We start from the raw sequence: 17,908 nt of genomic DNA, 5'->3' as shown, positions 1-17,908 counted from the left end.
TGTTAAGGACTCATTCATGCAATCAGATTCAGTTTAATTTCTGGGATCATGTTGAACATTTTCCCCATGCTGTAGGGTGTTTGATCATTGAGGTTATGGGGTTGTGTTCAGTATCCCATACAATTGTTTGATTAAATTTTCATGGGCTGCACTCCTTACACATCTATTTGAGTGCATTGTGTGTGTGTGTGTGTGTGTGTATAATTAAGATTCAGTTGAATTAGGTACTTAAGTTGAAGCACCAAGTCAGTCCAGTGTTATCCACAGCTTGAAGTAAGGTGAATAAAATCCAAGCAAAGCAGTATTTCTTCAAGGCTGGGTGTATTTTCATAGACGATTAAAAACAAAAGACACCACTTATATGACAGTGTTGTTCATTTACAACTCCCATGCAATTTCAAGTCACACACACACACACACACACACACACACACACACACACACACACACACAGACACGGGTTTGTGTTATTATCATTCAACGTCTATATTGGTTTTCAGTGTTTGCTTTGGCAAGGTCTCCACAGCTGGATGCCCTTCCTAATACCAATTACTTTACAGAGTGTAATGGGTGCTTTTCATGGCCACCAGTGTTAATGGGTAACCTAGTAAAACATGAGGCTATCTATCTATATATACACACATATATATATACATACACACACACACAGGTTTTTCCCCGTTTCTGTCTACAAAATCCACTCACAAGGCTTTGGTTTGCACAGGGCTATAATAGAAAACGTCTGTCCAAGCTGTCATACATTGGGACTGAATCTACAACCAAATGACACTCCTATCACTTTTTGCAGATCTGATTATATTGCTGTCATGGGTCGTACTCCAACATTGGTCATGGGGGTATACTCCTTATATAACTGTTTCATTACAGGTTGTTAATGGGATACACACTCTCGCCCTTTAACACTGAACCTGGCCATATCCTGCCCAAATATTCTACCTGCTTTATGCGCAAACTGACCAGATCCTAACTCTCACACCTATCCTACAATGTCACTCTAGAAATAAACAGTCATGCCATGGAAATCATGAAACTACAAGATAATGCATAATTAATTCAAAACCATGTGAATAAAAATGTATCGCATTTGAGTGAGTAATGTGAATACTAAGGGATTAGACATTTTTATTGATATCATAAGCTGTACTCCTTAGGCATTTCATTATATAATATTTAAAAATCTATGCTCCTTACGCTCATGTTTAATTATATTAGTCATGAAATCAAATCAAATTGCTGATGTGGCCGATGACAGTACCGCCTGATTGGCACTTGTGCCAGTTGAATGTTAAAATCACATCCGAGCATGATCGTTGCCAGGGCCATGGATTGGCTCCCATGTCAGTGGCATGTAAAAAGCATCATTTGAGTGTGATTATTGCCAGCGTCGCCTTACCGGCACATGTGCCAGTGGCATGTGAAAAATAACATTTGAGCATGGTCATTACCAGTGCCACTGGACTGGCTCCCATGCAGGTAGCACATAAAAACACCTTTGGAGCGTGATCGTTGCCAGAATTGCCTGACTGGCCTTCATGTCGGTGGCACATAAAAGCACCCACTACACTCTCGGAGTGGTTGGTGTTAGGAAGGGCATCCAGCTGTAGAAACTTTGTCGATCAGATTGAGCCTGGTGCAGCCATCTGGCTCACCAGTCCTCAGTCAAACTGTCCAACCCATGCCAGCATGGAAAACGGACGTTAAACAATGATGATGATGATGATCTGTGTTGCTTAGACATTGGTTAGAGGCTGTACTCCTTAGACATCTGATTAAATAGTGTTTATGAGATATACTTCTTACACAAGTGGTTGATTAGATTTCAGTTATGATCTGTGTCATAGACATTCTTTAAAGGCTGTAATCTTTAGACATCTATTTGTGTAAAAGACAATGTATATCTGTGTTGTATGGAAGGTAAAAGTTTGGTCATATCCTACCTCAATATCTTCAACTTCCATTTCAAAATAAGGGTCCATTTTTGGAATTTCCTTCTTTGGAGTTTCTTTGTTTGGTGGCTGTGGAGTTACAGCAACTGGTTTCTTTTTCTCAACGGTCTTAACTTGCGGTCTTACCTCAATATCCTTAACTTTCTTTTCAAAAGCAGGATTTGATTTTGGAATTTTCTCCCGCAGCAGCTGTGGATTTACAGAAACTGGTTTGTTTTTCTCAACTGTGTTAGTTTGTGGCCTTACCTCAATATCTTCCATTTCCATTTCAAAATATGGATCTGATTTTGGAATTTTCTTGGGAGTTTTCTTTTTCTCATCTGTGTCAGTTTGTGGTCTTGAAACATTTCTAGATTTGAGCAGTTTGTGACGAGGAGCACCTATAAAGCAAAAATTGAATATAAAAGTCTGGAGTAATGGGTGCATGTTTTTACATGAAGTTGTATCTAAAATCAATTTAACATTAAATTGATGGATCACTCAGGATTTTTTAGTAGAGTACCATGTTCATTAATTTTAATAAGAAACAGTTGGCAATAACTTTGAACTTACCACCCGTTATCAAACACTTTGATGACTGCTAGTAAGCCAGAACTTCAAAGTCAGTGTCAACATTATCCTTGTAAAAATTAATGAATACACACACACACACATCAAAGTTTAGCAGTTTAACAAAATGGCAAATATCTTACGTTGAACACCAGGCTTTTCCATTATCAGAGTTATTCTGTAGCAATCTTCTTCATCTTCAAAGTCACTTGTCAAAACCTGGAACAGATCGGTTAGGAGTTCAAATACAAGCAGAATCATACAAACAGAAACCTTGGGACAAATATGCAGGTTTAAACTTGAATTTCAGATTTGTCATTTTTATTTGAATATTTTGAAAGAAATGTCTCGGCTTAAAATTCATTTCTTGTTGTCATTATGTGTGTATGTGTATGTAAAAATTATATACATGTACTATAGAGCATGGTCGTTGCCAGTGCCGCATGAATGGCTCCTGCACCAGTGGCACGTAAAAAGCACCATTCAAGCATGGTTGATGCCAGTGCTGGCTGACTGGTCCCGTGCTGGTGGCATGCAAAAAGCACCATTCAAGCATGGTCGATGCCAGTACCGCCTGACTGGCCCTCGTGCTGGTGGCACATAAAAAGCATCCACTACACTCTCAGAGTGGTTGGCGTTAGGAAGGGCATCCAGCTGTAGAAACTCTGCCAGATCAGATGGTGCAGCCATCTGGTTCGCCAGTCCTCAGTCAAAAGCCATGCAAGCATGGAAAGCAGACGTTAAACAATGATGATGAAAATATATATATAGGCGTAGGAGTGGCTGTGTGGTAAGTAGCTTGCTTACCAACCACATGGTTCCGGGTTCAGTCCCACTGCGTGGCATCTTGGGCAAGTGCCTTCTACTATAGCCTCGGGCCGACCAATGCCTTGTGAGTGGATTTGGTAGACGGAAACTGAAAGAAGCCCGTCGTATATGTGTATATATATGTGTATGTGTGTGTGTATGTCTGTGTTTGTCCCCCCAACATCGCTTGACAACCGATGCTGGTGTGTTTATGTCCCCGTAACTTAGTGGTTCGGCAAAAGAGACCGATAGAATAAGTACTAGGCTTCCAAAGAATAAGTCCTGGGGTCGATTTCTTCGACTAAAGGCGGTGCTCCAGCATGGCCGCAGTCAAAAGACTGAAACAAGTAAAAGAGTAAAAGAGTATATATATATATATATATATATATATATATATATATATATATATATATATATATATATATATATATATATATATCTCGCTTGCGAAGACTTTTTGAGGCAAGTGAAATCGAAATTGAACTAAATTCGACGATTGGCACCCATGCCAATATCATCTCCTTCATTGGACACGAAACTCAGCTTGCGAAGACTTATTGGGGCAAGCGAAAGCAAAATCGGGATGGTACCTGTGCCCAGCATCGCCTTTCTGGCACTTGTGCCTGTGACATGTGTAAGGATTTTCGAGCGAGATCGTTGCTAGTGCCCCTGGACTGGCTCTTGTGCGGGTGGCACATAAAATACACCGTTTTGAGTGTGGCCGTTGCCAGTACCGCCTGACTGGCCTTCGTGCGGGTGGCACGTAAAAGCACCCACTACACTCTGAGTGGTTGGCATTAGGAAGGGCATCCAGCTGTAGAAACTCTGCCAAATCAGATTGGTTTCACCAGTCCTCAGTCAAATCGTCCAACCCATGCTAGCATGGAAAGCGGACTATTATACGATGATGATGATGATGATGATGATATATATATATATATATATATCATCATCATCATCATCATCATCGTTTAACGTCCGCTTTCCATGCTAGCATGGGTTGGACGATTTGACTGAGGACTGGTGAAACCGGATGGCAACACCAGGCTCCAGTCTGATTTGGCAGAGTTTCTACAGCTGGATGCCCTTCCTAACGCCAACCACTCAGAGAGTGTAGTGGGTGCTTTTACGTGTCACCCGCACGAAAACGGCCACGCTCGAAATGGTGTCTTTTATGTGCCACCCGCACAAGCCAGTCCAGGGGCACTGGCAACGATCTCGCTCGAAAATCCTACAGGAGCCAGTCAGGCGGTACTGGCAACGGCCACGCTCAAAATGGTGCATCTCATGTGCCACCCGCACAAGAACCAGTCCAGGGGAACTGGCAACGATCTTACTTGGCTTGCCGGGTCTTCTCACGCACAGCCCATTTCCAAAGGTCTCGGTCCGTAGTCATCGCCTCGGTGAGGCCCAATGTACGAAGGTCTTGCCTCACCACCTCAGCCCAGGTCTTCCTGGGCCTACCTCTTCCACGGGTTCCCTCAACTGTTAGGGTGTGGCACTTTTTCACGCAGCTATCCTCCTCCATTCTCACCACATGTCCATACCAGCGCAATCGTCTCTCTTGCACGCCACAACTGATGCTTCTAATGTTCAGCTTTTCTCTCAAGATACTTACACTCTGACGGGTATTCACATTGACATTACACATCCAACGGAGCATACTGGCTTCATTCCTTGCGAGCTTACGTATGTCCTCAGCAGTTACAGCCCATGTTTCACTGCCATGTAGCATGGTTGTTCGTACGCATGCGTCATACAGTCTGCCTTTTACTCTGAGTGAGAGTCCCTTTGTCGCCAGCAGGGGTAAGAGCTCTCTAAACTTTGCCCAGGCTATTCTTATTCTAGCAGCTACACTTTCAGCGCACCCACCCCCACTACTAACTTGGTCGCCCAGATAGCGGAAGCTATCGACTACCTCTAGTTTTTCACCCTGGAATGAGATAGAATATATATATAAGGAACTTAGTAATGTAAGGGAACAAAAACTCTTATACATTCTTCTATCATTCATTTTTGTTCTGTAAAAGACTTGTAGGATTGAGATTTTGACTTTCACCAGGATATCAAGGGTTACAACAAACTCAACAACAGCAATACTAGAAAGAGATAGTAAACATGAGTATAAAAACAGTAACTTACTTTACCGAAACATGGATATGAGACTTTAGAGCGAAAGTCTCCATCAAGTTTAGAGTATTTCAACAAATGACTGTAAATGTGTAGAATCTGTTCATTGAGGTTACCTATAAATAGATATTGGAGAAGGATTATCCAACTTGATACCTGTAGTGTTTGTTTTCTCTGGTCATCCGATTATTTTTATACTTGTCACTAGTTTAATAACTTCAAACATTTTAAATTGGCAACATGTCATAGAAACACTTGTTACTACTGAATTTGAGGTTTTGGTATTTTTGTGCCTTTTAGATCATGTTATAAAAGGATTAACACATCTGGAGGATCACGTTATAAAAGGATTAACACATCTGGAGGATCACGTTATAAAAGGATTAACACATCTGGAGGATCATGTTATAAAAGGATTAACACATCTGGAGGATCATACGATGAAAGGACATCTGGAGGATCATTATATTATGGAGTTAACTTTTCTGGAGCATCATTTTATGATAGGATTAGATTAGGAAACAATACTCACCGTGACCTACACTGACATCTTGTAGTGGTGGATCCCGATATGTAAGGCGTTCAACAACCTTTGTCTTGACAGGAGCTTCGGGCAAAGCCAAAGGAGCAGGCTGCCTCACTTCAGGATTCTGTTTCTGCTGATTTTCTTCAATGATGTTCCTTATTTCACCAATAGTTACAGCCCTGTTATTATCATTCAGACCCTGAAAGGTAAATATAGAGCAATTCTTATATTGTGTGTGAGAGAGATTTTTTTTATATATAGGTTAGGAAGGGCATCCAGCTGTAGAAACTCTGCCAGATCAGATTGGAGCCTGGTGCAGCCTGCTGGCTTGCCAGTCCGCAGTCAAATCGTCCAACCCATGCTAGCTAGCATGGAAAGCAGATGTTAAATGACGATGATGATGATGATGATGATTATATATATATATATATATATATATATATATATATATATATATATATATAATTATAGTGGGGAGGCCAGTTTATGGGGATACTCTGGGTTTTTCGCTCATAAGGGGTTTAGCCTTATGGCGTATCTTCAGACCTCAAACACTGTTGGCCTTAGACCTCTTCAAAATATGGAGGGGGAAATTTTTGAAGAGGTTTTAGGCCAGCAGTGTTTGGGGTCTGAAGATACGCTGTGAGGTTAAATCCCTTATGAGCGAGAAACCCATGGTAACCCCATAAACCAGCCTCCCCCATTATAATATTAACTGCTCTACATCTTAGAGTGTGCTTCTCTGGATTTATGTATTTCTACAAACTACATATATATATATATATATATATATATATATATATATATATATATATATATATATATATATATATATATATAAGAGAGAGAGAGAGTGAAAGGTAGATAGTGATAGATAGATAGATAAATAGGTTCCAGATACAGATAGGCAAACATACAAGCAGTGTTGCTTTGTTTACATCTCCGTAACTAAGCAGTTCAGCAAAAGAGTTTGATAGAATAAGTACCATACTTAAACCAATACTGGGGTCAATTTGTTCAACTAAAACACCCTGTAAGGCAGTGCCCCAGTATGGCTGTAGTCCAATGATTGAAACAAGATAAAAGACAGTATTATGGGATCTAAGAAAAAGAAATACAAAATATACAAAAAAAGCAAAACAATCAATAACTGCAAAACTAATTTAGATTGTAAATTAATATCTTACTTACACGTATCATTTGTTCGGTGATAAATCCATATTGTGTGGGTTTGGGTTGGAATTGATTAAAATATTCATGGAAATTTCTGGATAGATTGGGAGGCACTCCAAACATATTGATTTGTGTCCCAGAATAGTTGGTTGGCTGGATAGATTTTTGGAGTTCCTGCATCTCTGCAAATAAAACAATAATTTTCTTTTAAGGGTGTCGCCGTAGATTATATGATGCATTTTTGCTCTGCCAGCTCCCTGGAAGGAACTGGTAGAGCAGTGCAAAAGCCTAAGATGGTGGGGGATACTGGAAGCTAAATGGAGTAAGCTGTCAGGGTTTAGTGGCAGCATTCATTCGGCAAAACTGACTAAGCTTGGAGTTAGGGTTTACAGCAAAGAGAAGGGCCATATATTCTATCCCCAAACCAGCAGAGATCACCAGATGGCTTTGGATAAAATGGGCAGGGAAAGTCAGTGGGTTGCTGCTACGAGATTAAGTTGAGATTTGATCAACCAGCTGAGTTTACCGAATGAAGGGGGTCCAATGCTGAAAGCCCCAAAAGCCCATTAAACCTCTAAATGATCATTTATGATGCTTTCTAGAGCAGAATATTTTAGAATGAAGGGTTAGTATGAATTATCTAATGTATCTTGAGCTAAAAAGGATATTCCCACATAGTCATTTGGGTTGCTAGAACTAACAGCCATATGTCTTTCAAATCTATTTCTTATGACTGCCACTCTTAGACACATTGGATAATGTAGTCCTAGGTATACTATGTGTGAATAAAAAGTGAAATAGTCATGCCTGAGAAACCTTTTGATCATAGATTATCATTGTTGGTTAGCTTGAGGTTAGACAATCCAGTTCTGACCATCCCGTCTTTCTGTATATCTCTGATTGCATTATTCAAAATGACCCCTTTGTGATTTGGAGGAAATTCAGTTGCTCGTTCAATCAGATCAATTAATCCAATCAGAACTGACCTAAGGCTTGTTAAGAACAGCTGAAACAACATTTTTTTCACAGCAAACATACTACACCTATTCTTTGTTCTCAACCAACCATGGGGCATACATGATTGCAGCTTGCAATCATGACCAATGCTCCACAGGGAGGGAAAAGCTTCAGGGAAGACATTCAACCCAATACGCTCTCAACTATACAAATTCACTGCCATTTTGTTTTTAAACATTTTATCCATGTCAAACAACTGGAGGGTGAAAGAATAATTATGCATGTGATGCGGATGGATGATGATAGCTGCATAAAGAAGTGCTGAGAGCTCTAACCGTGGAAGGTGCCTGTGGAAAGGGTAGACCCAGGAAGATATGGGATGAAGTGATGAGAAGGGATCTTTGGATGCTGGGCCTTGTTGAGGAAATGACAAGGGACTGGAAGATGTGGTGATTTGCTGTACTTGATAAGACACATCAAGCTAAGTAAAGTTGCTGTCTTCCACACATACAGGTGTGTCCTTCCAGGTGCTGGTGCCACTTAAAAAGCATCTGTGCCACTGTTGCGTAAATGCATCTCTGCTGGTGCTGCATTAATGCACCCATGCTGGTGGTATACATAAAATGCAGCCAGCACACTCTGATAAAAGGTTGGCATTAGGAAGAGCATCCATGCCACAACAGACAGCTGGAGTCTGGACAGCTTCCTGCTAGCCAGCTCCATGTCAAACCGTCCAACCCTTGCCAACATGGAAAGCAGACATTAAATGGTAATAATGACTATTGGAAACATTAAAACTGCCACATGGAAGAACTAATCAGAAATACTAACAAATTAAACTGGAAAAAAAAAAAAAAATTAAAGAAAAATTTGAAGCCTTAAAAACCTGAAGAATTTCTGTAATTAATTCTGTGGTCATAGATATCCTCATTTTTTTCTTCCCAAGCTTGATTAACAGGGAATTCTCTTGATTGTTGAACAGATACCATTTGGTTGTCTTTGTCTTCTCCTTCAGACAGGAAATGGTCATTCTGTAATTAAGGGAAGATAAATGTATTGAAAGGAAAATGAACTCATCAAAAATATGATTATATTATTCCTGTTCACACACACATATACATATATATATATATATATATATATATATATAGATAGATAGATAGATAGATAGATAGATAAAGATATTGGTGTCATGAAAACTGACACCCATGCTGGTGGTATGTAATAGCACCCATTACACGCTCGTAGTGGTTGGCATTAGGAAGGGCATCCGGCCTAGAGTCTGGTGCAGCCCCTCAGCTGACCAGCCCTGGTCAAATCGTCCAACCCATGCTAGCATGGACAACAGATGTTAAATGATGATGATGTGTTTGTGTGTACAGGCATGGCTGGGTGGTAAGAAGTTTTCTACCCAACCACATGGTTCCAGGATCAATCCCACTGCATGACACCTTGGGCAAGTGTCTTCAAATATAGCCTCAGGACAACCAAACCCTTGTGAGTAGATGTGACAGATGGAAACTGAAAGAAGCTTGTTTTGTGTGTGTGTTTGTGAGAGAGAGAGCACACACATATTTCCCATATAAATACAACTTGACTTTAAGTCAAGTGATTTAATAAAATTCAGGTTGCAAGATTCCTGATGTGAAACAGATATTGTTGTATTTCGGAGTGGTCATTTTTTTTTTCTTTTGCCAAATAAACCCATGCATTATATATTTTCTCTTCAGTCGTTTATTATTTTAACTCGTGTCCATTGTCCGGAAATCTTTTGTCACACATCTGTGGCATTCCTCTGGAACTGTTTTCTCCAGAAAACTGACATTTCCAGATCCTTCATCTTGGAACTCAGGGCTGGATATTAGAGATCTGAACACAGCAATGCAGAACCATGTAGTGTGGAAAACGATTATCAATGGAGTTCCAACCGACCATAGGTTTGTTGAAGGATGAGTGACCTCTTCAGCGACACTTTTCGTTTTCGAGTGTGTTTTTGCTCCATTTACTCCATTCTGTTCTTCTAAGATGTGTATCCTTATGTGTGCATGCGTTTGTGACCTTGTTTGAGTGCGTGTGTGTATGCTTGTGTGTGTCATAGTTTTGAGCAGCAGTGTGGTCTTCCCCTCAGCCCCATTGTGCTGCTGCTGTCCTAAGACCCAAACATATGGTACAGTTCTTGTATTCCTCTGTGTATGTGTGTTTGCCCATGGTGTTGCCATTGTGGTCGTTGTTGTTATTGCCATCGTTGTCACCACTGCTGCTGCTGCCATTGTTAATCCTGTTGTTGAAATTATTCTGGCTGTCCCCGTGAAATTTCTTGTGTGTGTGTGTGTGTGTGTGTGTGTGTGTGTGTGTGTGTATGGGTTTGCTTCGTATGTTGTTTGTATCCATGGCCTTTATATAGATTTATTTATTTTATCTATATCTTATATTTATCCCAGGTATGTGACAAATATATTTATTTATATATTTGTTTTTTCTTTCATACATCTATCTCTATTTCTCGTATCACAGGTAAGTGTACATATGTCTATTGTGTGTGTATTACCCCGTATGTTTCTGTGTATTATTTACGATTTTTTTCTTCCTCTCTCTTCTCATCTCTTCTGTCTTTAGTCATGTGGTGTGGTAATGGGTAAATTATACATTATTTGATGGATATTTATCCTCATCTTGTTTGTTGTAAACACAACATTTCGGCTGATATACCCTCCAGCCTTCTTCAGGTGTCTTGGGGAAATTTTGAACCTGGGTTCTCATTCCTAAGGTATTTTTCGATGTTATTATAATTATTATTCAGGTCCCTGTCTGGAATCGAACTCGGAATCTTGGGGTAAGTAGCCTGTGCTCTTAACCACTATGACATATACCCGTGGGCGTAATGGTTAAGAGCACGGGCTACTAACCCCGAAGATTCTGAGTTCGACTCCAGGCAGTAACCTGAATAATAATAATAATGTCAAAAAATACCTTAGGAATGAGAACCCAGGTTCGAAATTTCCCCAAGACACCTGAAGAAGGCTGGAGGGTATATCAGCCGAAACGTGTTAACAACAAACAAGATGAGGACAAATATCTGTCAAATGTAAATAATGTACATAATTCCTCATCTCTTAAATATAGAACTGGGTAAATTATGTTGATTGATGTATTGTGAAGACAGAAGAAAATGTAATTAAAAACAGAACAGGGCTCATCACCAGAGGAACTTAAAAACTTACTTTACTATAATAACTGGAGGATTTGAAAGGTTCGTTGCTTTTGACTGGGCGGAAGTATTCACATGAATTGTCGGTATCAGACTCTTGGATATTTTCCACAAAAAATGTTTTAGTGACAACAACACTTTCTTGAAGTCCATCTCTGGAAGAGATATAGAGTTTTGAAGATGAAAAGAAATGATTTCATTGCAAATTCCGTCCTTTGCAATTGAATATTTTACATGTGAAGATAATAAAACATGAAATACAGAAAGCTAATGAAGGAGCTTCTTTGTGTCACTGGACCTGCTAGAAAAAAAAGAGAAAAAAAAAACCTAGCAAAATTCTCTCTCAAATTGTATCCGAGAGCAGTGTTTCTTAATAGAGGTTCTCCCAAACCCTTAAGTTCCACGAGAGGTAGCTAGGAGTTCTGTGATGTTTGATAAATGGTCACAGTGTAATGATTGAAACGAGTAAACGATAAAGATTGATTAAGTAATGAAACACAGTTTGAAAATAGTTGGGTGGGTAGGTAGTTATTGCTTAACTCCTGACTCATATTGATTGAGCAGACTAGTCATTCCAGTTATAACCATCCAACACCAATAACCACCAACACCATCACTATCACCAATAAATAAACAATGACCTATGGGATGGTCATGGGTGGATTCCTTTTGTTCATATGTCTATTTAAGCAAGGCTGATCTAGTGCTAAGAATCAGCAACAAATATTTACCTGATTAAAAGGTATAGGATATTGTCTGCTTAACTATTTTTGCAAAAACTAAAATCTATAAATTAGCTAAATTTAATAAAAAATTAATTATCAAATTCTTATTTTATTTTATTCTTTGCTATGTTGTCTCCCCCTCCTGGGTCTGACCTTATGGTGAGGGGGTTTGCATGATCCATAGATCCAAGAGAATGTTACCGTCCGGTTTCCCCAGGTAGGTTCCAGATTAATGGTGACCTGTGGCACATTGACCCATTGCCAAGATGGCAGCCCCATCCTTAAACCATTCTGCAGAGGGCCAAAAGCTCACCCAGAAGGACCCTCAACATGTTATGATACTGAGCAGAAGAAACCAGACTGCCTAACATCAGAACAGACCCCTGTATGCAGAGGGGATGACATGGGATTACCAGTGATGGGAGGTACTGGTGGACCTGGGTGGCTCTTTGCATGACAACACATACTCTCTCTCTCTTTTACTTGTTTCAGTCATTTGACTGCGGCCATGCTGGAGCACCGCCTTTAGTTGAACAAATTGACCCCAGGACTTATTCTTTGTAAGCCTAGTACTTTCTATTGCCGAACTGCTAAGTTACAGGGACGTAAACATACCAGCATCGGTTGTCAAGAGATGATAGGGGGACAAACACAGACACACAAACACACATACATATATATATATATACATATATACGACGGGCTTCTTTCAGTTTCCGTCTACCAAATCCACTCAGAAGGCTTTGGTCGGCCCGAGGCTATAATAGAAGACACTTGCCCAAGGTGCCACGCAGTGGGACTGAACCCAGAACCATGTGGTTGGTAAGCAAGCTACTTACCACACAGCCACTGCTGTGCCTATGAAACCATTAACAAGATGACCCCAGCCTCATTAAGGAAGAACATGAGACTGTGCTGTTTAGCCCAAGGTTAAACTTGATCAAACATACATATAACTTGCAGTTAGTCAACAACCAAATGACTAGACTTGATCAACAAATCCATATCTTTGGATTCAAATGTTATAATTGCGGGGATGAAACTTTGATTTATGTTCTAGCCGCAAAACAAAAAAAAAAAAAAAAAAAAAAAAAAAAAAAAGAAATCTGGTTTTATGCTGTCTTATAGTCTGGATAATTATTTAGTGCATTCATTCATTTTTTAAAGACAAAGATGGAGTCTGACGTAGATTTGGCTGTTATTTCTAGCAAATCAAATAACAGCGGAAAGGCTTACTACTATAGTTGATGCTGATGAGTGGTGGTGCTGGTGATGATGATGATGATGATGTCAGAGGTGATGACAACAGTGAAAGTAGTGATGGCAGTGACCTTGGTGGTGGTGATGACAACGATGGCATTGAGGGGGGTGGAATCTGACAATGACACTGAGGGCAACAACAGTGCTCAGGTTGATAACAGAATCGAGGGTGATGGCTTTGATAGGAATAGTGTTGATGGTGATGATGATGGCATAGAAGATTCAAAAGAAGCATATGTACATACATACATACATACATATATATATATACATATATATATACACAGGGTGTCCATAAAATATCTTTACAACTTCCAAACTTTTAATCTTAATATTGTAAAGGGACTTTATGGACACCCTGTATATGTATATATATATATATATATATATATATATATTTTTAAAAATAGCTGCACTAAGACTGGAGAAAGCCAAATGAAGCAGATACAATTTATTTTACCTGGACACAGCAATAGTCTTAATTGTTCTCTTCCCAGGTTTCAGAGTAAATGGAGCAAAGTATTTGAATGTGATTTCCCGACCAGCCACTTTACGTTTGAAATGACTTGGTTTCGTCCCATCAGTTGTAAAATATATACGGCAACCTTGTGTTTCTGCAAGTATATGGATACAATATGTTCTGGTTCAGTGATTCTTAACCCGAGCACTACTGTCCCCTTAAGTGCGCTGTGAGCGCAAAAGGGGCAGCAAATGTCATGGTGTTCTGTTAAAGATGCTTGTTACCCCCCTCTCTGAAATTGCTGGCTCTGTGCCAAAATTTGAAATCATTATCATTATTATTATTATTATTATTATTACTACTAATATTATTATATATTATTATGTGAGGACACCTGGATTAGATCAAGAATGAGGGCAGAAACAGGTGTGTTGCTGTGGAGGAGATACCTGGCTACCAAGCCAAAGGGAAGAAAAAGAAATCGTTAACTTACCTGAACTTAATTGAATCAAAGTAGATATATTAATTTTGGTTGTTATTGAATTTGTTGTAGGCCGGTTATGTAAAGGTGTAATTATTGGAGGGCACACGCCTCCAGCACTTGGCATTTTTCATTCCTGGAAAGAAATATGAAGGTTCACATTATTTTATGCAGTTCTAATGGAAGTCACAGCTGAAGCGTTCTTGATCTGATTCTTGTTTGAAACTGTCTTCCCATTCTGTTAATACTCATTACACTCTTTCAGAAATATTTCTCATCTTGTGGGCAATAATCCTAGAATACCAACAATATCTTGTTGCTTGGAGATTTTGAGGAAAAAAAAATGCAATATTTGAAATACACAAATAACAACTACTCTTTCTACCATAGGACAAAGCCTGAAATTGTGGCGGTTGCCGATTCCATCAACCCTCCCTTCACTATTTGGCTGTTACTTATTTCTTCAACTCCAAAAGGATCAAAGACAAGTAGCTGTGTGGTAAGTAGCTTGCTTACCAACAACATGGTTCTGGGTTCAGTCCCACTGCGTGGCACCTTGGGCAAGTGTCTTCTACTATAGCCTCGGGCAGACCAAAGCCTTGTGCGTGGATTTGGTAGACGGAAACTGAAAGAAGCCCGTCGTATATATGTATATGTATATATATATGTGTGTGTTTGTGTGTCCGTGTCTGTCCCCCCAACATCGCTTGACAACCGATGTTGGTGTGTTTGCGTCCCTGTAACTTAGCGGTTCGGCAAAAGAGACCGATAGAATAAGTACTAGGCTTACAAAGTATAAGTCCTGGGATCGATTTGCTCGACTAAAGGCAGTGCTCCAGTATGGCCGCAGTCAAATGACTGAAACAAGTAAAAGAGTAAAAAGAGTATACAAAAAGACAAGATGGCTGTTTGGAATCGGCACTAAATAACAACTGATCAGCCAGCAGCATCATCATCATCATACCTTAACATAATGAGCCGTAGTAGCATCAACATCATTGTCATAATCAACCATATCAACACCAAATGCGATATGCTTACAATGACCTCCTATTACTGAGGAGGCACATGGCTTAGTGGTAAAGGTGTTGGACTAATGATCACATGATTGTGGTTTCAATTCCTGACTGGGCAATGAGTTGTCTTCTTGAGCAAAACACTTTATTTCACATTGCTTTAAAAGTCCACTGAGCTGGGAAAAATGAGTAATCCTGTGATGAACTAGCATCCCATCCAGGTGGGGAATATATTCACCACGGAAACCAGGAAACTGGGCCTGTATGGGTCAGCATGACTAAAGATAAACTTTACCTTAGCTTTTTTACTTTTTATTAATCATCATTTACTGTCCGTTGTCCTTGCTGGCATGGGTTGGACAGTTTGACTGGGCTGGCATGCTGAAAGGCTGCGCCAGACTCCATTCTGATTTGGCATGGTTTTCTACGGCTGGATGCCCTTCCTAATGCCAATCACTCGGAGAGTGTAATGGGTGCTTTTATGTGTGACCAGCACAGGTGCTAACTTTCCTAATGTCAACCACTCCAAGAGTGTAATGGGTGCTTTTATGTGCCACTGGCAAAGGTGCCATTTGCATGACACCAGGATCCTTGCGTTTGTTAATCTTTAAATTCACATTTGTTCAATCTTAACAGTTCTATTGTTATTATCTTTTAATATTCGTCTCTCAAGATGGTATAAACAGGATGATTTGACAGGATCCAGAATGCTCCTATGTCTGTTTTGTCATGGTTTTCATGGCTAGATGCCTTCCTTAATGTCAACCAATTTTGCAGTGAGTACTGGATGCTTTTTAAATGGTGCCAGGACAAGTGAAGCAGCAAGACTAAGGTTGCTTTTGAGTTAGAGAGGAAGGTGGCTTTATGCTAGGAGATAAGAAGTTCAAGTACAAGGCCCGATAAAAAAATAGTAGTGGGACTGTTGCTATGGAAACGGAGCTAAAGTATGCTGAACTGCTAAGTTCCTGGAACATAAACAAACCAGCACCAGTTGTCAAGTAATAAGGAGACAAACAAACACACACACATATACATACATACATACACATACTCACACACACATGATGAGCTTCTTTCAATTTCAATCAATCAAATCTACTCATAAGGTTTTTGGCCCAGGGTCACATTAGAAAACACTTAATTAAGGTGCTATGCAGTTGGTCTGAACCCTAATCCATGTGGTTGGGAATCAAACTTCTTAACCACACAACCATCATTTTATCTTTTTTTTTTAAGGCATGTTGTCTGAATTACTTTATCCAATGTAATTTAAGATTTGGCAGTTGTTTCTAGCAGGTTGAGTGACTACATAACAGCTCCTACATTTTCTTGTAGTCAGTGGTTTTGTTTGGGTGTCCGTCACCCAGAGAACAATATACTGTTATCACCAAGATTTATTTGCTTAGAGACAAGCATCAACTGATTAATCTTGCTAAGTAATGCTCCTTAGAATTTCCAGCCATGAAATTTCAGCTGTTCAATCAATTAATCCACCTATTTATTGAATTCCTGTGTAAATGGCTAAGTATATCACACACATGATATGATGGCAGTTTCTTCATGTCCAAAGATCATGAGAATGAATGGCATGCCCTCAAGTGTTAAGTAAACCAATCTTTGACGTTGCAGGGCTCTTCTTGCTGTCTGTGCTGATTAGTTTTAAACTGAACCAGTTCCATACATTTCAATCCCACTTTTCAGACATGGAGACCTGAAAACGATAGCTCAGTGGCCTAAGACGGCTATGGCAACCAACCAGGGGTAGGTTTCACATTGGAGAGGCCTTCTCCTAGGTCAGTTGCCTTTTAGGGCTGGGGAGCTGCACCTACCCTGGAGATGCATGAAGGGTCTCAAAGAGAGCACCAAACTGCCTGAAGGATTCCACTATTTCATCTGTTGTCAAGGTTGACAACCCTAGCCTTTCCTTTTCCCAAGGCTCTCACAAAGCATTAAGGCTACATGTGTACCCTTAATGCACACATTTTGCCTTAATGTAATTCCAAGGGGCAGTGTTAGCATAAGACTGGACCTTTGAATTACCGGTACAACCCATCAAACAACCTTCTGTACATTATCGGTCTGTCCAGTTTTCATTCATAAGTGTAGTGTCAACTCAAAGACTAAAGTAAAAAAACTTTGATCCAGGTTGAACCTGGAACCTTGTGATAACAAAGCAAACCTTTAAACTATTCAGTCATACTCTTTGTATCTTTTCTATTGGTTCAAGGTCTGAAATTTTGTGGGAGAGAGGTAATTGCTTACATAGACCCCAGGGCTTGACCAGTACTATTTTATCGACCCTGAAGGAATGAAGGGCAAAGTCAGCTTCAGTGTACTTTGAACTCAGAACATGAAACCAGAAGAAACGCTACTTAGCATTTTGTCTGGCATGCTGGTAATTCTCTGTTTGCCATCTTATACTGTGTTTGTATAAAAAAAAAAAATCAATATTAGCATATTTAATGAAGTTAGCATTAAGAAGCTAATTAGAAGAGAGAAAAAGTAATATCAGTTCAATAATTAACATCATTGTAATCTGAGTAATTAAATACACTAATTTGTTATTTTATAATACAATAATTTTTCCCAGCTCCTCGTCTATAATATTGTGCATTTATCTAGTGATTCTCTTGTCACTACTTCAGCAAA

General features: G+C 39.6%; 1 protein-coding gene across 10 annotated transcripts in view; it reads right to left on the bottom strand.

Annotated features, from left to right (window-relative positions):
* The window catches only part of LOC106883986 (annexin A6), a 53,739-nt gene that overhangs the window by 27,249 nt on the left and 8,582 nt on the right, over positions 1–17,908 (bottom strand). For 7 of the 10 annotated variants that reach the window (XM_089349937.1, XM_089349941.1, XM_089349936.1 and 4 more), the window contains 9 exons: positions 14,256–14,379; positions 13,763–13,916; positions 11,331–11,472; positions 8,996–9,140; positions 7,171–7,334; positions 5,986–6,178; positions 5,466–5,569; positions 2,660–2,735; positions 1,959–2,347 (listed from right to left, as the gene is read on the bottom strand). In XM_089349937.1, the coding sequence (XP_089206063.1) occupies positions 1,959–2,347; positions 2,660–2,735; positions 5,466–5,569; positions 5,986–6,178; positions 7,171–7,334; positions 8,996–9,140; positions 11,331–11,472; positions 13,763–13,916; positions 14,256–14,370 (1,482 nt within the window). In that variant the 5' untranslated portion in view covers positions 14,371–14,379. The remainder of the gene's footprint in view (positions 1–1,958; positions 2,348–2,659; positions 2,736–5,465; positions 5,570–5,985; positions 6,179–7,170; positions 7,335–8,995; positions 9,141–11,330; positions 11,473–13,762; positions 13,917–14,255; positions 14,380–17,908) is intronic. The other 3 variants (XM_089349943.1, XM_089349942.1, XM_089349944.1) reach the window with 1 other exon arrangement.

The sequence above is a fragment of the Octopus bimaculoides genome, chromosome 3, assembly GCF_046866305.1.
Source record: "Octopus bimaculoides isolate indiv1 chromosome 3, ASM4686630v1, whole genome shotgun sequence".
NCBI classification, from domain to species: domain Eukaryota; kingdom Metazoa; phylum Mollusca; class Cephalopoda; order Octopoda; family Octopodidae; genus Octopus; species Octopus bimaculoides.
Note: the sequence above shows the minus strand (reverse complement) of the source record. Positions and strands in the feature narration are given on the sequence as shown.